The 27,007-nt window shown below is 42.4% G+C and overlaps 1 protein-coding gene across 1 annotated transcript; it reads left to right on the top strand.

The window, feature by feature from the left end:
• The first annotated feature begins 798 nt into the window (after positions 1–798).
• Positions 799–26,535, top strand: LOC142955239 (transcriptional enhancer factor TEF-5-like). The gene is made up of 13 exons (XM_076096708.1): positions 799–898; positions 10,095–10,304; positions 17,441–17,505; positions 18,359–18,421; positions 21,232–21,243; positions 22,285–22,410; positions 22,549–22,589; positions 23,306–23,361; positions 23,471–23,607; positions 24,614–24,787; positions 25,401–25,544; positions 25,668–25,820; positions 26,422–26,535. The coding sequence occupies exons 1-13, from the start codon at positions 799–801 to the stop codon at positions 26,533–26,535; spliced, it is 1,395 nt and encodes a 464-aa protein (XP_075952823.1).
• Positions 26,536–27,007: the final 472 nt, after the last annotated feature.

Genomic DNA, 27,007 nt, shown 5'->3' on the forward strand with positions numbered 1-27,007 from the left:
GTGTGCCAGCGTCTGTGGCTCCTCCAGCCTCCATTACAGATAGCATGAGGCTCACTGAGCCCGTCTGTTGTTTCAGAGACGAGTGTGTGTGTGTGTGTGTGTGTGTGTGTGTGTGTATGTGTGAGGCCTGTTTGTCGCACTGGAGCTCCAGTGACCCAAGGGCACTCATGTGAAACCCCTTTAATCCTTTTGCTCAGAGTGTTTTGGGCTGGGGGATGATCTCCCTCTGCAGCGAAGAGCTATTTGTTTTGCTCCTAATATAGAACGACACAGGTGTCCCGAGTGATGTTGTGGGTGATCGGGCCTTTATGAGCGCGTGGGCATACATTAAATGTGCAACAGTACAACGAGTCTCCTCTGTCCGGTTCATATTTTTTATGTCTAATCATAATTTTCCTTTGTGAAAGTCCCCTCTATATGTCCCCGATCAAAGCCGCGGCTGCTTTTATCGCCTTGTTCCACGGTTTATATGGTGGGATGAGTTATTGGCTGGCGCATTCTGCTGCACAAGTTATGCATGTCTTAAAGGTTTCACAGATTATGGCTTCAAACCGCTCCCCTCGCCACAAAATGACCAATTCAGGCTAGAATGGCTTCTCTGCTGCTTTCTCTGGAAAATTTCCGAATAAAATGCTGATTCAGGCTGTAAGAAAAAAAAGCAAACAGAGAGAAAGAAGCACTCTGGCGCACGCCAACCGTTTTGTGTCAGTCTTTCCCTCCTCAGCTGGATTCAGGCTTAACTCTCTGAAAGTGGGACGATCCAAGGTGGACCACATAGGCGTTCAAACAGAACAATGAATGAATGAACCGGGCCTTGGGTTCGTGCGCTGGCTCGACGTGTGGTACCCGTTCATCAGTGACTCATTTGGGGAAACCAGTAACCTCTCCTCACCTCAAAGTGAGTTAGCCCTGTTTCCACGCGGTGAGATTTGTTCACTAAAAAAACAACAAATAGGAATCAGTTGCGGTGAGCTTCGTAGAATATATGTCGGACTCTTCCAACTGGGATCGCTTTCACACATCCTCGTTTCTTGCGTGCGAGGCGTCGCTCTGAGCGTTATTGTTGTTCTTGGGCATGCAGCTGGTGTCAAACTGCAAAATGTTTGACTTGACAAGGGGAGCATGTGGCGCGGTTTTTCTTCGTCTCAACTTTTCCCTCTCGCCTCGACTTTCTGCCTCGTTGCCGTGTGAGCTGTTGGCCGTCCGGGCCCTCCTCTCGCTCTCAGCTCTGATTGTTTCCTGAGCGCTGTGCCAGATAGGAAGTAGGAGGAAGTTATTGGAGGAGCTGGAGAGAATTTATTAGGGCCAAACACAGACACGGGAGGGAGAGGGGAGGGTGGGGATTTTTTTATTTTTTGGGGGGGAGATTAGGCTCATGCTTTCATGAGTCTGAAGAAGGCACTGGCGGCAAACTTTGAGCAGACACTCCAGCCAGCTCATCGCCTTTTACATTTCCTAGGATCAGTGATAAGGTTTAACGTGTGCATTTTGTGCTGAAAATACATCCGAGTGTGTGTCTGTGTGTCAGGAGGAATAAGGCAGCGTCTCCAGTTCTCGTCAGAGTGCAGCTTTCCTGGCCTGGACCCTAAAATGTTTTCTTTATCTGTAATCTGACCCTAGAGAGCAGCTGCCACCAAGTCCTGTTGTTTCCCCTGTCAAGAGTGTGTTTGTGTGGCTGTCGCCTTGTGTGTGTGTGTGTGTGTGTGTGTGTGTGTGTGGGGGGGGGGGGGGGGGGGGGGGGTCTCTCTGTGACATCTGTGAGCGCCCCTCAACCTTAGACGTGTGGAGGAGTTTCTGGCCGTGGATTTGTTACTGTGTTTGGTGGAGGTGTGTTTTAACTCTCGGCTTAAGCAGGGGGGGGGGGGGCTCTGGGCTGCCAGCAGGGGTCTGTTCTTTGCCAACAAGTGTCCCAACTCCAGCAGCAGCCTAACAAAAGGCTGCATTTTTAAAGACAAGGGAGAAATCTCGCAGCGCATCGGTTAACAAACAGACGGAGGTACAAACATTATGCCAGTAGGCATGTGATGGAGAGGCAAACACAAACAGGCTAGATGGCTCCACGGTGGAGGAGACAGATTTGAAGGGAATCTGTTAACAATCTGCGACATGAGTCAGTGGAATTGAGTCATGGTAACGCGGGCGTTCAGAGTTACGGACAAGAGAAGGAGGCTGATTTCCACCTCGTGTTTGATACGACCAGAAATCTACCATGATACCAAGAAATAACAGTAAAGATTTGTCAACATGAGTAACAGGAATGTTTTGTTTCTGTAATACTTTTAATTCTTAAAGCATGTTTATATGTTAATGACTTTGTGTAACATGAAAGGATTCCTTTGTAGTGAAGAATCCACAGGAGGATTATCACCGTATAGCTTCGCAGAACATTTGAACGTTTTTTGAGCAAACTGTTTTGATTCTACGACCCGCGCGCAACTTTGTTTTGTTTCAGTTTAAATCCTCTCATCAGCGTTGTTCTTAGCAAAGATAAACTCACTGTGTGCGACCTGCTCAACACCAAGTAGCAGATAGACACAGTTAGCAACTCACTGGGAAACATGACGGAGCATTTAGCAGCTAAAGAGACAGATATTTCCCTCGGGTGATGGTGGAGACCAAAACAGAGCTAAAAGAGGAGGAAAACAAACTATCTAAGCAGGTTTAAGTTGCCCAATGTTATCTATACAGTCAGTAAATGGAAAAACCATGATAGAGTGAAAAAACTACCACCAGGACTTCAAGACATCTACAAGTCTACACTGTCTGAAATATGAACTATTTGAACTTGTTAAATCAGGTTACTGCTTTGTTTCGAGTAGACGTACAGTAGAGCAAAGATAAGCTGCTCGATCACTGTCGGCGCACTCGAAAGCCCCGGAGAGACGCTGCAGACATGAGCAACATTAGCTCCCCAATGACTTTGTATCAGTTTTCCGTTTACCACCGAGCACCAAATGTGTCTCCATACTGCTTCAGTCCGATGGACCAGGTGCACAAACACGGTGGCCTCTTTTAGTCCTTTGTCATTTGATGCTCCTGCTCCGTCCCACATTGCAAAAAGCACCAGACGGTTTTTTCTGTCTGTGTTTTTTTTTGTTGACTTGCCTTTTGGTATTTACAGCATTTTTTTTAACAAGTAACATCAAAAAGGTCATGTTTTTTTATTTATGCAGGCTGTCTTGAAATCATTAAAATAAACATAAAAAAAGTTTCTCTGACTTTTGTTTTGCTCTCGAGGAGGGAGGGGTCCCTCAGTCGCTTTGAGACACGGCAGTTAAAGTTAGGAATTACTTTGAGAACTAAACAAATGAAATGAACAGCAAAAAAACATAAAACTTTTGTCAAATACTGTGCACATTCTGTTGTTTCTCGTACTACTGGCTCCCACGGCGGGATGTTTAGTCTCTGAATATATATTCCTACGATCCATCCTGTTTGGTCTTTTAAGCGTCGGAAGGTTCGACAAATCTTCCTTTCTCACAAGACGACTGGAGGAGCGATGTTGCCATCAGGCCTTAAAAAAAACGACGAGGCATGACAGAGTGGTTCTGACTGAAGGTCTTGCCCCCACTGTCGTCTTTGAATTCCACTGCGTAAGTAGAAACCCATCTGGTTGGTGCGTCTGAGAGCACCAAGATGATCTCATGTTCAGTGGAAGATTAAAGTGAGGAATAAAAATGTGGCAATGTGAAGAAAACAAAATAAAATCCTCTCTCTCTCTCTGAGTGAATAAGTGTCGACTCCTGAATGTCATGCCGTCCACTAGCTGAAGCACACGGCCTGTTGTTGGTTTCCCTGCCTGTAGGTGTTTGTAAGGGATTTCCTATACACTCTGTGGCACCTTTTAACAAATGCCTGCGATGGAATCCCTTTCCTGGTTTAGGTAATACCAACAGCTTTCCTCCATGTGACCCGGCAGCCTCACAGTGACTCAGAAGAATTACTGGAATTCATTGGGACATTTCACCGCACACAATCCCGTCTAGGAAGTCAAAGGAAAAAAAGAAAAAAAGGGAAACTGAGTGCGGTGCCAATAAACTCTGGTTGGTTCGTGGACGGAGTCGGGAGCGGAGATAAGCCTGAAAACCGACTGCAATGTGATCGCTCTGGTCAGGGCTGGGAACACGGGGAAGAAGAGGGATTGTGGTGCATGAATGGTTTGATTGAACGTGCGAGGCGCATAGAGCTTTGCAGCGTTGTTCCTGCTGCACGTTGGAATCCTGTAGCATGTTGCTCTCGTGGCCTGACTCCCAAAGAGCAGGAGGGGAGGTGTGTCCCGGACTTTTGTCTCAAATGTGGGAACAGCGTGTCATTCATTAGAGATCCTTCCGTAAACCCTCCTATCTGGCAATCTCGCGCACAGGTTTGTGCTTTGGGACGAGGCCTGCAGCCCAACAATTGATTTCATTATCCATTAATCTGGAGATTATTTTCTCGATTAATCTCATTTGGGTTTGTATATAAACAGTGAAACAAGTTCTAAAGGCTAATTTGTGTCATCGATGTTCTTTTTTTAATTTGACTATCAGCCCCAAACCCTAAAGATAGTCGATGTATTATCAAATATAAAGGAGAGAAGCATGAAATCCTCCATTTGAGAAGCTGAACAATGAGGTAAAGCTGCAGATTTCTTTTCTCTCGATTGACTGTATGTGTTTGGCTCGAGCAGCTCGGTGTAATCTGCAGTTTATTTTGTTGTGTGAGTCTGTTGTGAGTTCCTCAACCAAACTTGGCTCAAAGAGACAATACAGTGTCTTCAAAACAGCTGTTCTAATGTAATCAATATGTTAATTACAACAGCTCTTCTTTTCAAATGACGTGCCGGCAGTAAATTAAATCGCGTCGGAGAGCCGAGTCCCAACGGCCTCCATCTTGAGACAAACAAGCTGTTGCATTTGAGCCCATAAAACTGTCTTTTGTAGCTTTTATTTACTGCTCAATTTTATCACGACTATCGTCCAGATTTGTGATCCTGTGACTCCACTAGAGGATGTGTTGAAAAAAAAACGGCTCCGCTGACAATGCCCTGCCTCTAGTCTGAGCTCTGAGCGTGTTCACTGCTGATGTTGCATTCCAGCTGGAACAATCCCACTGTTTTCCAGACCCCAAAGTGGACGCCTAAATTGGACAACATCCCCACCCCACATACACCCCCCCCCTCTCCTCCCCCGTCCCCCCCTCTGCTCTCCAACCAACCAACCAACCCAGCCACCCACTCCTCCCATACACGCATCCCCTGGTCTCCTGTCCTTATTTGGGTAGAGACGTTCTGAGCGCTGGGTGGAGGGGTGGAGGGGGGGTGGCAGAGGAGGGAGGGCGTTGGGTTGACACAAGGGAGGCAGGAGGAGAAACAGTGAGCACTCGCAGCCCTTTCTTAATAAGGACATGTCTGGAATTCAGGCCCCTCTCTCGGTGAAGAGCCTCTCTTTTCGCAGCACCTCACTTGAACGCTCTCCCGTGAGCACTCGGGGGTCGTCGGGATCCGCGCGTTGCACCAGACGCCGCTGGCTGGCTTCACAGCTCGCAGTGCAGAGGAGCTTTGCAGTGTTTTCTCTGCTATAATTTGGAGATAAACAAAAGAGCGGCCGCCCCTCCCTCACTCCTTCACTGTGCCACCAGTCTTTGATTTGTTGCCCCGGCTCTACTGAAGCCGTTGCCCCGCAGCACCTGTGCATTCATTAATGAAATACTTTGGGCCTCCTGAAATACATTTTTTACACCCGGCCACACGAAGGGCATCTGCTGCACTCGAGGCTCGAGAAAGAAGTGTGTATTCAAGGGTTACACTTGGGTTGATGTCAATGGCTCTTTGTGCCTAAAGATGTTTCGGTTTTTAGTTTGTACCAACAAAGCGGCTGCTGACAGCAGGAGAATGAAACATCACGGCTGATGTCTTGACAGGCAGCTGTAAATGTTGATACGGCTATTTAAACACATGTATGTGTGGGCCTTGAGAAAAAGAGTCAAAGTTGAATTATTACAATAATTAGTCCAAAAATTAATTTGCAACTAATTTGATGATTAAATAATTGTTTTAGTAATTTTTCAAGTAAAAATGTAAATTATTTTCTGCTCCCAGCTTCTCACAGGTGAAGGTTTAATGCTCGTCTTTGTCGTGCGTGATAAGAAAGTGAATATCTTTGGCTTTTTGACTGTTGGTTGAATTAAGCAAGACATTTGAAGTCGTCATCTTGTGCTGTTGGAAATGATAACTGGAATTTTTCAATTTCTTTCTTCATTTTGTAGACGATAGATGGTTGAGAAAATAATAGCTGATGAAAATACTCACATTTTAGAAGCTGGAACAAGATCATTTTTGGCATTTCCTTCTTGAAAAATACCAATTTATATATTAATCGACACATTCACTAATCGTTGCAGCTCTGATTCTATTAATTGATTTATTTACTTAAATTTCTATATTCTTTGTTATTGTCTTTGGGGTGCCAATCTTTATCAAGTCAAGTCAGAAATAATCAGGGGCATGAGGCCACATTTCTCCCAAATTCAAGGTGTTTTCCCCATGAAGCAAAATTGAGGGGGCAAATAAAATTGTGTGACTGTGTATGAAAGTCTCTCCAAACTTAAAACATTGGGGCAAAGATAGCCCAAAATTGCACCATAAAAAATTATTTAATTGTCTAGCCTGGTGCAGATAATGCTTAAACTAACCCTCACTCTAGGCGTATGTTGTTAATCATTGGGAGCGATCTGTGAGGACTGACATGGATCACTTGAGCTGCTGATGAGTGCTCAGTTTCAGTGTTGAGTTTTAACACCGTGACCCTGTTGCAAAGGGTCCGCCATAATAACCAATACCCTCTCAGCTAAAATTAGCAGCTTGTCTTGTGGATAGTTGTCAAACTCTCGTTTGAGTTCAGTGACGTCCATGAATTTGATGTTGTACGTGGCGTGTGGTAGAATATGATCTACTCTCCTGTGATCTTTTTAATTCCCGTCATATGGCGATGGGAAGAGAAAGGAAGCATTGCTAATCCTCCACCTCTGCTCTTTCTCCAGCTTGAGGTTCTCGCAGCGATTATAAAGCATGAATCTTTCTAAATACTGAGAGATGAACCAAGAGGAGCAGCCTATCATAGATATATCTAGATAAAATAAAACTACCTCTTGGCTGCACAGCTTTGGTGTAATTACACAATGGATAACCACACAGACTTATGTGGCCTTGAGAACAAGAGTTTCACTGATTTTGTATAGATGTTTTCTTTATGCTTGGTATTATTTTTCCAAATAAAATTTGAAGTACAAATCACATTTCAAGACTAAAACTTCATTTCTGGGTTGATTTTTACTTCTCAAGAACCACACTGGTAATAATTGACGACATAACTGTGCAAAATCTCATAAAAGAGGTCAAATATTGCTCATACTGAAGAAAAACTGCTGAAAAGGGATAATGTAACAAATCATTCTATCATATAAACTCTAAATGTAAGTGTAATAAAACTCCCTGTATTTATCTGTTGTACTTTACTTTTGTCTACATCTGCAGAAATGCAGACAGCAGAAACACAAGCATCCTTGGAGGATCGTGGTTACTTCATAGACTTCCCATTCAGAAACAATATGATGCTGAAAAGGCAGCTTGAAAAATACTTAAGATCTTTGCCTGCAGTCAGCCATAAGCCAACCACACTGGGACACAGTTCCCAGACCACAAGAATTCTTTGAGGCCAGCGCTGATTAGTGAGCTCTTTAAACTTTGTTTTATGGAATAGCTTGAATTCATTTGGCCAGTTCAGAGGAATAAAATCGAGGAGTTACAGTAATAATTGCAGTTAGCATTGTTTATTCATAAAAATTGAACGACTGCACAAAACAAAATGTCAAAGAAAGCCAAAGTAGTGACCTATAGATGAATGACGTTCCTTCTTCCTGTCTCATTATGCTTTACATGGACTCACACAGCTCTGGGCCTTCTTTGCAGATGCACAAATAATTCACTGTATATTTATAAGGAGAGTAGAATGATCGCCCTGTGGTTCTATGCCTCCGCCAACCAGTAACGCTGCAGTTTACAACCAAGTCCGTCCAAAATGCCATCATTTTCTCCTCCATATGACCATGGACTGTATATGAGAAGTGAACGTAGTCAGCGTGACCCATTGGACTGTGGACTGCGGTTTTGAAACCCTGACTTCAGCATTGTAGCCGTCGCCATCTTGGTTTTTTGCAACCAGTGAGTGGAAGTGACTTTGTTTGTAGGAGCGACGTTGAGACGGCTCTGATATAACGACCTGTCAATCACAAGGTAGCCCGCCCTAAAGCATACAGCTCTTTATGGTCTATCTGACTCTGAATGGGATCATCATTTTCGAAAATGATCATCATGCTGTATTGAAGAAGACTTGAAACTAGCGATTGTTCACAATGTTTATTGAGTTAATAACTCAAGTAAGAAGTAGAGTCATTTTCTCATAGTCTTCTGTACAATCAGACTTCTTATTCGCAACCAGAGGAGATTGACAGAGATAATGTGAGTCACAGAAATAATATGTTGATAAGACACATGGCGGCTTGTAATTATACCGTACGATCGATCTAATGAAAGAGTGTTTTTGTTTGAAATGTTGTGAGACAGAAAGTTTTCTTCATAATGGATTTGTTTGCCAGATGGCATCACATGACCCGCATTTCCAACTGTGGCGTCAAGACCGATATTGATAGAAGAGTTTGGATCATTTTGCCGGCTAGAAATAACTTTGACTGACTTTAGTAGTATTGCAAAGCCGCACATATTTTGGTTTAATCTGAAAAAGTGTCTTTTATCGAAAATATGAAATGATGGTTGAATGCAGCATGCTTCTTTACTTGGTGGTGATTGTTTTCAGATCAGATAAACAAGGTAAGCATTAAAGGATGAAGTTGGTGATTTTTATCATTATTGGCAACAAATGACATGAACGGACCAAAACCAACAATGCGTCAGTTGGTCTATCACAACTGTCTGACTTTTCCGTCTGTGCCACTCAGACCCAAGCCCATTAAGTCCTACTCGAGGCATAAATCCTTAAAAATGGGTCACACATATAAAGTTTCCTTCTTTAAAAAGACTAAGGCATTTCCTAGAACAGCCGGGCAACTGTAGTTTTTAGAAAATGGTTATCAAACAGGAGTACAGAGAACATTTTTTGGGACTATTTGCAGACTATTTGCGGCTGCGGATCAATACAGAATTGAAAGTGTTTTTACATCACCGGGATAGTGTGTGTTGGATTGAAGATGTGGCTCACTGTAGTGCTTTTATTTCACAGCTTTGTTAAATTCTCGATTCCGATTTTTCCGGAATTCTACGGTCTAAGCAGTTCAGATCTCTGCAAACAGCGAGAGGACAATTTATTTTTATAAATAAATAAATAAAATGATTTCTAAATAAATAAAATATTTTTTGAATCATTATTTAGTTTCAAACAAGTGATTTCTTTAGTGAGTAGCCGTGTAATGAACTGCTTTACATTGAGGTCCTGCACATCCTGTCTGGGATTATTTCCCAATGGTGACATTATCCCTTACTTAGACAACAATGGAGTTCTGTCGAGTGGTGAAGAGATGACGTATTATTGTAGGTCAATACCAGAAGTTAGCAGCGCACTGGTTCCCACGACAGATAAAGCCAATGGGATTCACAAGAGGGTTATTTACTGATGTATTTTATGTCATTGAACAAAACTTTAAAATCTCTTAAACTTGTGTTAACCACAGACCTTATTTCAGGCATCTAACCAAATCCCATTAAAAAAAACATTAACAATAAGCCAAGGGAAACCTTATTCATTTCAGGATTTTAGGACTCATTCCTTCACCACTCTATAACAAATACGTTACATTGGGTTTTGGATGCACAGACATTATTTGTCCAAGCATTGTTGATTTGGGGTTGTCATGGGATTTGATGATATAAGAAATCCTTTAACACCCTTACTGGGTGAAGAAGGCTGAACTACCCGTGTTTCAAACTGTTTAGTGGATTTAGTGTCAATATGAAATAAAAAAACAGCTGAGCAACTTGATGTATCCTTATTTCACAGGTCTCCCACAGATCCTTTGATTTTGGGGCTCGGGGTCGGGCCCAGGGGGAGCCGCCACCATTGCGTCCAACGAGTGGAGCGCCAACGGTAGCCCAGAAGATGGGCTGGACGGGGAAAACGAGGACAAGGCCATTGACGGGGACGCCGAGGGCGTGTGGAGCCCGGACATCGAGCAGAGCTTCCAGGAGGCCCTCGCCATTTACCCTCCCTGTGGCAGGAGGAAAATCATCCTGTCGGATGAGGGAAAGATGTATGGTGAGTATGCTGGATCACAGCCAGATGTTCAAGAGTCCAGATGTTTATAGTCCGGTTATACGAGTTCAATCGTGCGAAGGGCTTTCGCTGGGACACTCCATAAAAGAAAGAACTTGTAACTATACAAAGACATATAAAATATAATACAATAAATATTATAAATATATAAGACACAAAAGAACATCTGAATGGAAATCAGTCCCATAATGAATGGGGAAAATGAGAATACCACACATTCCACTGATAGTTGTGGCTGAAAGAAAAATATATTGCCCTGAAAAGAAATTAGAAAAATACTTTTTCCTTCCTCTTGTGCTCATTGTCTCAGCTTTGACACAGAGGTGAGTGTTTTCTTTCCACTCAGAGCTCTCTTTAACAAGTCTGTACCTGTTGAGTTGCGACCCAGGGGCTGGTTCTTCCAGCCGCACCAGCACTCTCGGAGCTGGTTATTGCTGTCCTGAGAGCATCTCCGCTCCTCTCCGTCTGATTTACACCTCTTTTTTTACTCCAGTGTTTTTTCTTTACAGGCCACTTTTTATGCTCACAGTTTTACGGCCTCCTCTCTTCCGCGCTGCACTTTCAGTCGCAAAAAAAACCTGCTCTTTGTGTTTTATCGCTGAACGTAATGTTTCCCCACAAACCGGTATCGCTGGGTGAGGGGGTTTCTTTTTGCCTTGTAGGTGACCGGTTGGAGCCGGTTTCTGGAGAAGTGCTGCGTTTGATGCCGGGACGGCTCGGGTTAAATTGGCAATAATTAGCACAGCGTGAATGGAGACTCGGGAACAAAAACATCACATTGGCATGTTGAAGATTTTAAATATCCATATGGTTTCAGAATAGTTATGCTGTTTCCTGCAGCGTGTTCATTAAATTGCAGGTGTTGAGCCTTTAATGCCCTGAAAAACTCCAGATGGATATGTTGGCAAGGTCTCTGGTAGAATCACTGACATCCAGGTGTAGAGATTTGAACGTGTTTGTCTTTCATTATTTTGAGCCCACTTTCCCACTCCTGTTGTTGAGACAGAGCACACTCTCCTAATTAGATTTAGCATTTGAAGCTGGGAATGTTGCTGAACAGAAACAAATGTTTCTGACAGGAATCGCTTTGCTGTTTTACATGCTGTTGTCCTCAACAAACCTCTTTTTGGTTTTGTGAAATTGTGTTATTTTCACCATCGTAATTCAACTCCCTGCTTTGTAAAGACTTTCCTTCCCTTTAATTATTGTCCACCATGTCTCAAAAACTCGCAATTGATTCCATCTTCAGAGCGGCCATAAAAAACATCAATCATTGCCACCGAAGTCTCCTTCGGGCTGTATGTTTTAGAAGCATTAGTGTTTGTTTTTAAATCACTTTTCTTTCTTTTTGTGTATTTGGGTGTTTTGTTTCTGCTCTTGACGTCAGATGAAATTCTTTCGGCGTGATTCACATGAGATTGAATCCCATCCGCTCATTCGTCAGGCAGATTTGGATATTCAAGGACAAGCACATACCTGAGATAACTCCGCCACTGTTGCTGCTTCTGTTATTCTGATCGTGTCTTAAGGAGTGCTAGTAGTTAGAAAACAAGTAGCGATTGAACGACAACAGAAAATTAACTTGTTTTTTTCTGATCCATTTATTATTTACCTCATTTATCAAACAAAAATGCCAAACATCTGCCGATTCTACCTTCTCAAATATGACGATTTGCTGCTTTTCTTTGTTTTAGGTTATTGTTCCTTGGTTAGACAAAACAAGGCATTGTAAGACATTACCTTGGGCTCAAGGATAGGCAGACATTTTTCACTGTTTTCTAACATTTTGTGGACTAAAAGAATAATTAATTATAAAATGAATTAACGGATCAATCTATAATGAAAGAAAAACAGACTAAACTAATGATGTCGTGTTTACAGGAAGCATTTCTGATGCTGATAAAATGTTCATTCTAAGCAGACTTAAGGGACATTATTATTAGTATTAGGAAACGTATTCTATATTTTTCAGAATGACTCGTTCACAGCATCACTTTTAAAGCATCACTTCATCACCGTTCACTTTTAACTGGTGCACAGACCTTCAGCACAAATCACTGCAGGCATCTCTAAATGTACCTATAAGTAACTCTTCAGGCCTGTTTAGCAGTGCAGTGTTGCTCCATACATTCGCCATGAGAATGTCAACAAAGAGGCCGGCCGTGCACAAACCTGCACCCTTAGCAACAAACTGTCAGGACCCCTTTTAGAGGCCTGTTTTTTTCAAGAGCACTAAACACCCTCTCCATTTACAATAAGTCATCTGAGGCTCCGCTGGCAGGGCCAAGGCATGCCCCAGAAGAAGCCGACTCACAAGGTGATTACCTCAGACGTCTAAAAGCTGCCCTGACGTGAGTTTGGGGGAATGTTAACGATTGCACTGTGTAATACTGTCTACCTTGCAGTCTCAGACTCCCAGTGGCCTCTAAAGGAAGGCAAGTCATCCCTCCCATTGGGAATTCCACTTTTTCTGCCAGGCTTTTTTCATTTGGTGGGAAACCTTTTTGCAGATTTCCATTGCCTTGGAAAGATGACTCTCGATACATGTGTGTTCTTCGCTCTTCAAACCTGTCTAGACTTCCCAGAAGCGTTACCAGTCATGTACGTGGCTCAGGGGTGACAACGAGTTCAAAGAAACACTTTATTTTAATAAGTCACGCATGTTAATAATCACTCCAGAACATGAACAAAACCGTAGTATAGATATATAAAGTATTAACAAGTTACATCTTCTGTACACCGTGTAAAAACAGGGAGGTCATGGCAAAGTCTCTCATTTAGAAATAAGTAATGCAGTGATGATTTTTTTATTTACAGGTCTCATGTACTACTGTCAAGATAAAGTGATAGTTTGAGCAGAAATTACATAAAGTTACTTTTATTATAGTTATCAAATATAGCTTTAACCCAAACTAGGACTTGCCTGTATGATGCAATGCCTTCAGTTTGCTTTAGTGGTTTATATTTGCACTGGTCATCGAGCCAATATTATTAGCTAGCACATACGTATATCATGACAAAGATCTGTAACATTTGCTGCCACTCACCAACAACCTCAGTTATCCGTTTGTCTCTTTAAACATCTTCGCGAGGATTATTTCTTACTAACGGTTTTATCTCCAAATTAATGTCTCAACATTCCTTGTGCTGGACCCCTTGCCAAGAAATAGTCCGATACATAATTCCCATAAAACCACAAAATTACATTTTTAAACTTCGGTTTTGTACTGGTTGAACAAACAAGATAAAACACGTTAATTATTTTAATTTTTCCTATACCTTTGGACAGACGCAGGCTAGCTGTTCCCCCCCCCCCCCCGTTTAAATGTTTATGCTAAGCTAACTGGCTGCTGGTGTAGCCTTATATTAAACAGACAGATAGTGAGAAAAACAAACTTGCATACTTCAACATTCCTTTGATTTTTGACTCCTATTCTTTCAGAAAGTAATTTAATTTACACATTGTGTTCCGAAATCCAAAGAATGGTTGCGGCTCAGAGGCATTCGGTCCCTGTGAAATTGAATAGTTGGCACATTTTTACAACCGAAGTTAAGAGAAAGTTTGTGTGAATGTTGTCCATCTAGTTTTGCTTTGGGGCTGTACTGACATGTTGTTCCCCTGCGTTTTATGGCCTTGACAGGTATGTCAAATACACACACACACACACAGAGAGACCTCTCTCTCAGCCCTGCAGCAGTCACGACTGCAAAGGATTCTGGGTACAAAAGAAGAGAACGATTTTAGTGCTAGAGGGAGGCTTATGTCTTTTTTGACCTTTGAAGGTTGCATTAGGAATTAGCAGCAGGTTCAGTGGATGTGTGTGGAGGTTAAGAGAGAGGGCTGAGCGCCGGGTAATGATGACTGAGCAGGCCTTCACCGTCAGCCCCCTCGCTGAGATGTTAGGAATGTTTTCAGTCATGGCTGAGCAGTATGTTAGCAATTTAGGATTACCTCAATGTTATGAGAAGGGAGGTGGGGAGAGAATATGGGTGGAGAAAGGGTTCAGGAGGGAGACAGAGCGGGAGAGAGGGAGGAGGAGGAGGAGGAGGAGGAGGAGGAGAAGGGGGGGAGTGAGTGAGGAGAGATCACCTTTTTGCTCACTATCTTAGCGTGGAAGTGGAAAATTCCAGCGGTCATGTAGTTAAAGAAAAAAAGATAGGCGTGTCCTGTCGGGGAAGAGGTTAAGAATGGAAGCCTGCAGCGATCTGAGCGGGTGTTGAGCAATCAACAAGGGGATCGTAAGCAGCTCAAAAAGAGGCTAGAGGGATGGAGAGACGGCCACTGTGGGGCAGGAGGAGGCCGAGGACAAGCGAGGCTGTGAATGCGTGTCTGTTTGTGTGCACCTGTCATGTTCCCCCTGCTGCTGCGGGGACCAGCCCTGTTTTTTTTCTTTTTTTTTCTTTTTTTTTACCGTCTCTCTGACCTCCACCACGTCAAGTCTGAGCAGATCTCGGCTGCCAAGGCTGCAGCTGCCATTAGCAACCACAGAGATCACGTCCTCTATATTCTCTCTAAAAAATACGACAGACTGATATAACCAGTCCTACTGGGTCCCTGTTCACCTGGAAAACAGGACGTAAAAATGTGCATGTGCACACACCAATGCGGCTGCTGCTTTTAAGACCTGACTTTTTTAATACTTATTCTATGTCAGGTGGTGATTTTATCTTTTTAAAGTGAGTGAATCACATCCAGCAACAGGTTTGCAGGCATCAACTCCTAATTTTACTGATCCAGAGCCTGTTGAATGAGCTCTGTTCAGCAGTTGTTTTTGTTAAGAGTGGGGTTGAACACGTTCTCTTGAGTGATTGTTTCCCCTCAAAATGTGATTTTTATGCTACGGTGTGAAGTGGAGGATGAGGCATTTGGGAGCGATTACCTCAGTGTTTCTAAAACACTTTGGCCAGCTCTCATTTTTTGTAAATAAGCACGTTTAGGGATGTAACAGTTGAACAGTTAAAAATCAAGGCTGTGTTGCAACGGTGTCATGATCCAGTTTGTGTTCTTCCACAAAGCAGAAGAAGTAGTGCCTGAGAATGTGTCTTACGGATTCCATTTCCAATTCATTTTAACATTCGACTGTTTCAAAAAGTTTCTTTGAAACTTTGAAATCAAACGCTGGAGTTATTTGTCCGAGCCGCTTCAAAGTGGCGTCTCTGCAGGAAACAGTATGTCGCATAAAACAAAAGCTGCAATTTGAAATATCACGAAACCAACCAGATGTGGAGAAAAAGTGGAGATATCATCTCAGCTCGCAACCACAGGACTGCACTGTTTAACAGATGACATGTTTGATATACCACACAATGTATTTTCTGTTATAAATCAAGTCACAAAAAAATGTGTATGGTCTGCTTTAAAAATATATATATTTCCATAATATTGTGAAGGAGAGATTTAGTTTGGGTTTACTGAACCTCAATGTGGGGAGTCCTGAAGGTCTGCTGTGAATTTATAGTTTGACCAACAACACCGAGACCACCTCACCAGAGAAGTTCTTATCTATTTCTTTCTCACTCAAACTGGACTTCATGCTACAGTACTTAGCAACGAGATATCTGTGAAATCCGCAGCAGAACTCTGTGGTCGGGACGATGTAATGTTTCCCCCCCCCCCCCCTCTGCTCCTCAGCTGAAGAGATTGAGAGTGACAGTTGCGCGGGGGTCGAACTGGCATTGTTCTTTCTCTGCCATCCTCTGCTGGGATGGCCGGCAGCAGGTGCTGCTGTCCGTTGAGTGCAGGGTCACACGGTGGTGTTTTGGGAGAGGGGGGCTGCTTTGCTGCCAGGTGGCAGTTGTTGGCAGAGACAGTTATGGCTTTGTGTTTCCTCCAAGAGTTACAGCATCAGCTGCCCCTTTTGCCCCCTCTAACCGACGACCCCCTACCCCAACCTTAATGGCCCTCACCCCGGCTCTAACCCCATGCTTCTCCCAGAGCTGGAAGTGCTTGTGTGTGTTCGCCCAGGCTCTGGCTGTGTTCGCAGGCCCAGGCCAATCAGACTGGCTAGCACAGATGTGACAGGCTTAGAGGAATGCTAGGAATGCGGAGGCGCTGGAGCGGGCGTGTCCATCCTTGGCCCGGGGCAGAAAGGGGGGGGACGGGCTAGCTCAGTATCGGCAGACAGTTCAGTTCAGCTCTGCTCTGCTGGCCGACCGCCGGGTCGACCGCTTTGAGAGTACGGTGAGCGCTGCAAGCCTGCTGGAGATGGTCTGCAGTACTTTTATGGTAATTGCACTAACCAAGGCCTTCTGGAGGCCAAGTGCTAAAGAGTGTGTGAAAAAACAGGACTTGTTTCTCCTGTCATTATGTGTCTGGATACTCTAAAGGCCGTTAAACTTCCTAGACATACAGTCTATTGTGTGTGCTCAAGAAGGCATATCTTGACCAGTTTTTGTCGGTTAAAAATTTCTGTCAGCAAGTTTAGCAGAGCTTCGGTCATTATTCGTAATGATGCCGCGGTTCAACCTCTCCCTTTGGCCCAATTTTGAAACCACAGAAACCCAGTGAACGTGACTTGGCAAAGACGAGAAATGAAAAAGACTGATGTACTGATTTGCCTGGGAGACAACATAGTAATGCTTTTTGCACTTCTTTTAACCTGAAGATGACGGCGCTCAATGTAAAGAGAAAGCCCTGAATAGAAGAAGCCTGTTCCCTGCACAACCTGTTTGTGCAGAATGTCGAGAGTAGATGTTATGTCATGAAAAACACGGTTCTGTTTTCTGAGCGACTCTCTATAATTAGGCTTCAGGGCCCCGTGAGCAGACAATAAGTAGGTGTTAAACGAGCTAATGAAAACTTTGGGGTAAAGCAAGAAAATCAAGCTTTTAATAGCGGCCTTATTTCAAAGAAGAAGGAGAATTTTAAATACGGTCTCCTGTAGGAAACGGAGGTGTTATTATGGCCTGTGACCTGTGACAAAAGTGTGTTTGCCTTGGGGTCTGAGGAGCTCTGGGAAAGGTCACGCTGCTGAGAGACGCGTATGCAACGTATGGCAAGAGTGCCACCTTCTGGCCATTTCAGGGTATTATCACATATGTACAAATGTGAAATCCTCTGTCGTGTTTTCTTATTGTTGTTTGTGACCTTTCTTTCTTTTTTTCGTTTTGTCTTACAGGTCGCAATGAATTGATAGCAAGGTACATCAAGCTGAGGACGGGCAAAACCCGCACAAGAAAACAGGTGAACGAGATTTGATGATTGGATCAGAATAATCATGCATGAGTTTGGTTTTAGTTACCGACAGTACAAGACATAACATTAATACCATTAATAACAGCAATAACTTAATAACCAATTTTATTAAGGATTTGTATTTCCTGATGTCATGCCTAATTTCAAATAAAAGTAGATTACTAGTTATTTAAATGATAAGTCTGGTTTTATTATATATGTATATTTCTTATTGTCAACAAATCCCATGAAAAAAAGACCAAAACCAACACTGTGATAGTTCCTCTTTCAATAGCAAGCAGTTTAGCTAGCCACCCTGTGGCATCATCACAGTATCCTGTCAGCTGTTACTGTAGTTTTTAGCACATATAGTGCATTTATTGGGGACTATTCTCAGCTGCGGATTACAACTTTTATTTTGTAATTTTTTAGCAAGAATTCCCCTCTGGATTAAATTATTTATAGCAGCAGGTTGGTGTATGTAGGATTGACTCACAATAAACTAAAGGGCTAATGTTTATAATAATGACAAAACATATCACCCATTGTAACAGTGAGGCTCATTCATGTGTTTTTTTGTCAACAATGGAGGCCTCTAATAATATAATAATAATAAGATATTTCAGGCTACAGTACAGGTCCGTTCATTGGTGGTTTAGGTCGTTTCGTGGGATTTATTGCTAATAAGAATAGTATAGAATATGGCCAGCCTCATTTTCTTTTATTGTTTGCATGAACTTTTAAGAGCTCTCACAGTGTGTGTTATCTCTGTTAGTATGTGTGTGTGTCTGCACGTGTATTGCATGTGTGTGTGTGCATGCATGTTGTTTTTATGCTTAAAAACTGTTTCACACCCCTTTAGGTTTCTAGTCACATACAGGTGTTAGCACGGAAGAAAATTCGTGAATACCAGGCGGGTATAAAGGTAGGTGCAACCAACCTGCCTCCCGGCAACACTGGCTGGGCGTCTCTTTCCTCTTTGGTTACGGCTTCTCTCTCTTTCTTCCCTTGTCTATTCCTCTCCATGCCACCTTTGCCTCTTCCCTCCTCTTGGCTATTCTTCTGTGCAGGTTTCTAGCCACTTGCAGGTTCTCGCCCGGAGAAAATCTCGCGAGATCCAGTCAAAGCTAAAGGTATGCGCTTCACCGCGGGCTCGGCGGGGCTGGCAAAGGCTTGGCTTTTGCACTAACCACCTTATTTCTGCATATCATTATCAGTCCTCGCTTTGAGGCAGGTTCCTGCTAGATAAGTGGATGCGGGCTTGGCAAGTGACACACACACACTGTTTAAGGATAAATCAGATAATATAAACATTGTTTAGGAGTTAATCCGCTGACACACCCACAGTCCTGCTTCTGTAGCATGCATGCAGCGCACCAAACAGAGAGAGCATTTTAACCACTAGAGTTGCATAAACCGTAAGACTAATCTCACCACTCCGTAGTGACAGTATTGTAGCTGCTTTAAGGGAATGCCACACAAGCTGTTATGAGGAGCCCAGTGATCATTCAGCTGCATGTTGCTCCAGCTCTGTATCTGTCCTCTGGGCCAGCCTCTGCAGCAGACTGTACTTCTCTAAGACTTCTTCTTTCCCTAAAACTCTTTTCTACTTTGATACTTTTAGTTCCTCTAATGTGTCTGTTTGTGATGTGTTTTATGAAACTGAACATTCACAAAAAAAGGAAAAAGAAACACATTAATCTGCAGCAGATGACACCTTTTGATTCCGTCTTGTAGTTCTTTCAATCCCTCTGTTCTGTCTTCATGCTTTTAAAAAGAATAACAGTAACATAATGCAGACTTGTGTGAATACCACAGAAAATGTGGCTTTCGTTCGTGCTAACTTTAACTTAAATTAACCCCTTTTATGCAGACTAATCCTGCAGTGGACACCAGCATCCACAAGTAACTTATTTTGTAGTAGGAAGACTCAACTTGTTCATCCAGTGACACAAATGACAAACTTATCTTGAATGCAGAGTGTAAGTTCGTAGCGAGTCGGGCTGGGAATCACCGGAGGCCCCACTCTACGATATCATCAAGACACTTAAGTCACAATACGATCCTATTACGATTTTTAAACGTTTTGTGATATGTTGAGTATTGCGATAACAAACATTGCAATTACCTTTTTTCAATACCGCACCAGGAAAAACTGGCAATGTTGTGAACTGATAAAGCAGTTATTACCAAATGGTTAAATCTGTATGTGCAATATTAATAGTTTGCATAATAAAAGATCGATACTTGGCATCAGTGTAATGATTTTTGATTTTTTTATAATGAAAATTTAGCTTGAAATATATATATATATACATATATAAATATATATGTATATATATATATATACTATGCTGTATCCATTTTCCCCCACCCCCAATAGTGAGCCATAATTTCCCTCCCCTGTTCATAAGTTAGAAGTCCTCACCAGTGAAGTCACAGGACTGTCAAAGCAAGGCGTCACATTATCCTCCCTGCTTTCTTTCTATTTTTTTAAATGTCTTCTTCCAAAAACATCTTCTTCATGTTGTTGTTTTGTTGGGGTCTGCATATCTAAACCATACATCTGATTGGCACGCAGTTTTGTAAAATCAGCTTTTATGTTTTTCATGTCTTATATATTCTGTGTGGTGACTTCAAGCCTCTCTGCTGGAAGGGGGGAATCATATTCTCCTCACTTCTTACTTTTTTTGCACACACGACAATCTGCAGTTTGTCTCCTTCACACAACATGACATATGTGACTTGACACATTTTGTGTCAAAATGAATATGAATAATTTCAATCACCTCATGCTCATGTATACATGTTGAACCCTTTCACAAATACATGTTTCAACTGTTCACTCAGCATGTCATTTAGTTCAGTCATTTGTGTCTATGCTTCCTGAGTTCACCTTAGTTGGATGATAGTATTGGCAGAACTTCAATGCTGCTGTTCCTTTTATTTTTCCCCCCCTGTAGCTTTTAAGTGTCAGATATCAATTAATAAAGTGTCCATGCAGTACCAACGCCATGTTCAAGTATTAATCTAGGCATTAGGAAGTCAAGCCAAAGTAGTTTATTTGCCAAAGAGAAAATCTCTACGTTCAGTTGGCTGACAAAGAGCGACTCTTTCCGCTTGAGAATAAAGAGAAATTGCAGCATCAGCTGAACAGGAAGTAAACATGTGACGGCTAAAATGGGTGCACACTGTGGTACATTTGACGTAACACACTGAAGGCTTGTGCTGCAATGAACCTCCAAGGGTTTCACTTTTTTTATCTTGTGTTTCCTCTGTTGGTCTTCTATCGGGGGAAATGTCCAGTGTTATGAAGCAATGTGCTCCCCAGTTATACAGTGCATACGTTTAATGGGGAACTTACTGAAAGAATATCCACACAAAAAAACACACAACCTTACACTTTGCTTTTGTAGTCGTCATACATGATTTGATGATGATTGCTTGAATGAATGTGTATTGTTGGAAACCCAATGTATTGCAAATGTTTTGGCAAATTTGTTTTACCCAATATTATTAATATGGTTAAAAAATGCCGTGATAATTCTGTATTGAACCGTTCTTCAAATACCTTAGTCCCTACTGAACCTTGTGACCGCTAAACAAACGTATGTTATTGCCTAGAGTGTAAAAACAAAAGAGGCAATTTTATGTTGACCAAAATTTAATTAACTCATCTTAACACATCATTTACAAACTGCACCGTACTAATGGTTTCTCTCTTTTTTGATTCAGGCGATGAATTTGGTAAGTGGATCTGACTTGTGCAATATGCTTCCCTCCTCCGCTTTGTTTGGCAGCACCAGTGCACTGTCCCCTTGCTATGGCCCTCTGCTGGCATGGCGTCCCCGCCCCATTACTACCCTGTAAGCAATGCTTAGTTAGGAAACAGCCACGCTTTGAACACACAATACTGATGCGCATCCTGCCTGATGTAGTGTAATCCCCTCAGTCTCTACCCGGAAAGCCAAAGTCTTGCTTGCTTTGCATTAAGGTGTCGCTCTTTGATTTGTGGGTCTCGCTTCTGAGACATCTGTCCTTTAAATGCAAAGTCATAGCAGAATTAGCTTAAGTGCATTTTTTTTTTTTGCAAATATGAAAAAAAAGAGCAAGGGGACGCTTTTTAAAATAGTTTGGTGTATTAAAATTAAAACTTTAAATGTTTTCGTAAATCATGAAATATGTGTCATGCACCACGGATAGGAATTTGTTGGCTTTGTATATCTTTTGCTTTGTGTTTCACCAACATTGTGCCGCTTTCATCTGCGTAGCAGTAACTTAATTTGTTGATGTACACCTTTCGATGCAACGCAAATGCAAATCTGCATTTCCAACCAACGCACTCTCTTTATTCTCATTTTTCCTGTGGTGATCCTGGTAGCATAATGACAGCCAATTAGTCTCGTGACCCGAGCTTAAATACCAGTGCGGCTTGATCTTCTCCGTTCTACCCTTTGCTTCATTCTGTCAAGCTGCTCTTTCAAAAAAAAAAAAAAAAAGTGCTTTATTTAGTTTTTGAGAATAATTAGAATAAGTGTTTTAATTGATTGTTAAGCTAAACCCAAGTTTGTGAAGTTAATCAGAAAACCCTGAAACGCTCTCCTCAAGATTGTTAAACATATATTCCTTTCAGAATCTAGATGTTTTAGTTATTAATCAAACGGATACAAATAGATACAGTGTAGTGTGGCAGTCCGTACACAACTCTCTAACTCAACAGTAGATCATGTTTAGGTCACAGGGCCACCTTGTGGCTGACTCTCGTTATTCCTCTCTTTCATCCTGTAGGATCAGGCGTCTAAGGACAAAGCCCTGCAGAACATGGCAGCGCTGTCGTCTGCACAGATCGTCTCCCCGAGTATGATAAAGAATCACCTTCCGCCACTGCCTCCTGCCCACTACCAACCACCCAGAGTTAGCCCACCACTCATTTTCTCACACATACAAAACATTTCGTTCAAGTCATAAAAATTGCATCGGATTTTACCCAGAGAACAAACTACAACAAATAAATCCTACAAAGACAATTAACAATGTTTTCTTGCTCTCCAGTTCTGGCCTTCTCTCCCAGGACAGCCTGGACCCTCTCAGGAGTAAGTAAACCCTTTCTACTGAACCCACAAGATGTTTGTTGGGTGACATCAGGGCGTATTTAGATACCCGACGACAGAGATATGTGCTAGAGATGAGTAAAGCGTACCTAAAGAGTGGCTGAGTCAGCGCGGGGCCTTGGTTTGACATCAGGTGGGTATTGCAGGGCATGTTTAACGGATCACGTTTTTGCACACCAGGCTGATTCTAGATCTCAACCCGGGAAGGACTCCTGGGCTTGGCCGCACCAGCCATGCGTAAGTTCCCCCTAGCCGAGGTCCAGCTGTGAGCACAAAGCAGAACTAACTATTTTTGCACACTGTATTGTACTATATGTTTCCTGCACTGATTAAAAAAAACAAAACACCAACGGGCAAACAAACTGCTTCAAATTTGATTGAGGAAAAAAAACATAGGGGAGATAAATCCTCCTAGTGTTCGATGTCTTGCATTCATTGCAAAAGCACTAAAACCTAAATATTTGTTATTCTTAGATTTGTCAGTAAACGCACACTTCATTGATGCTATTTAGCATCTTTAAGAAGCATTGAAGCAGGTGGACTTACGCCTAGCTGGTGCAAAAGCACATGCGTACGCTTTGGCACTAGCAGTTATTCACAATATTTATCAGAAATACAAATATAGAAGGACCCATGTGCCATGAACACCTGTGTAAAGTAGAGCTCATTGTCTCACTGAACCATTCGTTGTCTTTCAGTATCAAACCTTTTGCACAGCCCCCGTACCCGGGTCCTATACCACAATCCATACCAAGTAAGTATCAAATGAAAACCTGGGAGAATTTTTCAAAAATGAAAACCAGAAATTATTTTTATAAATGCTTGTTTGTGTTTGCGTGTGTGTGTATGTGTGTGCCATCCAGGTTATGAGCCCTTGGCACCTCCTCCTCCTCCATCTGCTACTGCTGTGCCGGTGTGGCAGGACCGGACCATCGCCTCCTCTAAGCTGCGGATGCTGGAGTACTCGGCCTTCATGGAGGTCCAGAGAGACCCAGACAACGTGAGTCAAAATGTACAACAGGGCTTCCCACATACAGACACGGGTGGATTACTGAAAGGGCCGACCATTCTTAGGTCCAGGAGGGGTCAGGGGGCCCCTGGGCCAGAGCCTCTTATCGAGTGAAGATTTCCTTTCAGAAAGTCATAGAGCTCATTTAAAAGCAGGCGTGCCCTGATCAAGTTTTGAAAACAATGAGTCAGCTTAGCGTTCTCACAGCTCTTGAATCCGTCTCACAGATGTAAGTCTTGAGTATGACCCATTCATCCAGCACACATATATTTCCTACACATACTTTATGCTCTTTGTATTGCTATTACTACTACTCCAAAATCTTTCTGCCAGAAAGGGCCCTCCAGCTTACTATTGCCAATTAAAATAGCCAATTTAACTTGGCCAGGTGTAAATAGCCAAATAGCTGCAGTGTGACTATTCAAATAGACACTTTTACTATTACTGGCATGTGCCAATCAAATCCGATCCAATATTTGTGTATTTGTCTCCCTTCATATTGCAGCGGCACAACATTCTGAAGCCACAGTAGCATTTTATGAAAATACAGTAAAAGTCACAATCAGTAATAGCATCTATGCTTTAAGAAAGTAGAACCAGCATCTCAGCATCTTCCTTTGAATGTGTCCTGTAATATTCCATAGAGAACGTTGTTGTAATTAGCATAATGTGTGTGTAGAGGACTGTCAGTGTGGATCTACTGTGGCACGAACTAAATACTAAAGTCCAGGAGCAGGTTTTGAACCAGCAGGAGAGCAGCTTAGAGCTCTGATTCAACTGCATAATGTCACCAAAAGAGATGCAAAAGCATCTCTTACCCCGTCTGGAGTGTCCTGATGTAGTAAAACTATCTGATACCTAATGTACAACAAACATAATGCAATACTCTCTTCTCTTTCCTTATTCTCAAAAGTGAACAGAGTGTCATAATAAGCTCTGCAGCTGATGTTCTTGAGGTTAACCACGTCCTTCCTTCTTTTGTCTCTGTCCACCACAGTACAGCAAACACCTGTTTGTCCACATTGGACAGACCAACCCCTCGTACAGCGACCCGCTCCTCGAGGCTGTGGACATCCGGCAGATCTATGACAAGTTCCCTGAGAAGAAGGGCGGGCTCAAGGAGCTTTATGAGAAAGGCCCTCAGAATGCTTTCTTCCTAGTTAAATTCTGGGTGGGTTGTTATTTATGTAATATCATCTATCAGTTATCAGTTGTTATTGTGCATTTGTATATCACTTTGTCTGGTTTATGCCTAACATGACCCCAATATGAAAAAGTGTGACGTCTTTATGTGCAACCTTTTAGCACAATGGGAGGCAATAACAATGCCAACCGATGGAGGTTTAATCAGTTATCTTTAAAATCACATGACTGACTGTGAAAATAGTTTTTAAAGTGTTGCTAGAAGGTAGAATACATGAACATTTTGTACCTATATAAAGACCATTGCAGAACCACAGTATGCAAACTACTTCCTTTTCTTATGACACAGAGTTGGTTTTCTTATCAAAGTGAAATATGTTATCTCAAGATTAAACAGATACAGAAGGCATTCCACAATGGATTGCTTCATCATGTACATTTCTCTTTATATTAGGAAACCGTCTCTACACACATTATGTTTTCGCCTAAAAACCTAGCCGTTGCACAGAAAACAAAGCACCATTAAAAGACCTTAAAATGTTTTCTTGCAACCCCACAATCCATGTGCCACGAGGAAATTTAAGTTACATCCAAGTATGTGATCGTCACCACCAATCTGACTAAATGTTTCCCCTCTGCAGGCTGACCTGAACAGCAGCGGCATGCAGGACGGCCCCGGTTCTTTCTACGGAGTCAGCAGCCAATACAGCAGCCTCGAGAACATGACGATCACCGTTTCAACCAAAGTCTGCTCGTTTGGCAAGCAGGTTGTCGAGAAAGTAGAGGTAAGAGCTTGCAATCGATTCTGTATTCTTCTCTCAAACATCTGATATACGGCCTCTCACTTTCACTACTTGGGTTGTTTTTGACTGTGTGTGTGTGTGTGTGTGTGTGTGTGTGTGTTACAGACAGAATACGCCCGCCTGGAGGGAGGAAGGTGTGTTTACAGGATCCACCGCTCTCCTATGTGCGAGTACATGATCAACTTTATCCACAAACTCAAACACTTGCCTGAAAAATACATGATGAACAGTGTTCTTGAAAACTTCACTATCCTACAGGTAACACACACTCGGTTTTATCGGATTGTCGAAGGAACAGTTTGACGTTTGTGGAAATATATGTAACATGCGCTTGCTTGCCGAGAGTTGGATGAGACGATCGATACCATTCTCAAGTCTGTACGGTCAATAAGAAGCTCCAGCCCGGCAGCTGCATAGTGGAGCCTAGCTTAGCACAAAGACTGAAAACGGGGAAACAGCTAGCTCGGCTCATAATACTCCTTAAAATTACAACATTAGTCGTTTTTACACTGGTTTTAGTACGTATTAAACAAAGTATATTGTGTTAATTAGTGAGCTTTAGATGTGGTAGTAGGAGGATTTTGATACCTTCTAACAGGGCTAGCTGTTTCCAGTCTTTATGCTAAGCTAAGCTAATCGGCTGCTGGCATTAGCTTCACATTTAGGGCACAGATGTGAGATTGGTATCAATCTTCTCATCTGACTTTCCGCAAAAAAAATGCCAATAACAGCATTTCTTAAAATGTCAAAATATTCCTTTGACAAATTAAGAATGCATTAACAGATTTTCACTGCAGTATTTCTAAACTGACAGCGCTGCTTCATGTTTCTCACTTGACAATTTCCCTCTGCCCCTCAGGTGGTGACGAACCGCGACACCCAGGAGACCTTGCTCTGTATAGCGTTTGTTTTTGAGGTTTCCACAAGTGAACACGGAGCTCAGTATCACGTCTACAGACTTGTTAAAGACTAACGGCTCCTCAGGGAGGTTTTTGGAAAAGCCCGAAATAAAGCGTGACACAATCTCTCCTCGACCAGCTCAACCATCCAGGAAAAACAACACAAAAAAAACCCAGACATTCAAACAATGCTAGACCGAACTAACATGGACACATTTTATGCTTTAAAAAGTCTTGTTTGCAAGGGTAAAAAAAGAGCGAATCTCAACGTGCCGACACGCAAATACATTTTGAAGAATTACGGATTTTTCGAAAACAACCAGCTATTTTCCATGTGTTTAAACATGCTTTAGATGAAGTGGGTCACTTTTTGCCATGGTAATTGATGGAGCCTGAAATGTTTTACTGAGGGAATGAGAATGTGTTGGAAAGACTCTTATAGTACAGAGAGTACAGGACCACGGAAGGGGAAAACCAGAGCCAAGTGGTTCTGTTGCAGTAGGTTTGTTAGGAAAGCAAGTGCCTTATCTCCAAAGATGATATCAT

This window comes from Anarhichas minor, unplaced genomic scaffold (assembly GCF_050575085.1).
Source record: "Anarhichas minor isolate MPS153535 unplaced genomic scaffold, ASM5057508v1 ptg000023l, whole genome shotgun sequence".
In the NCBI taxonomy this organism is placed as follows: Eukaryota; Metazoa; Chordata; class Actinopteri; order Perciformes; family Anarhichadidae; genus Anarhichas; species Anarhichas minor.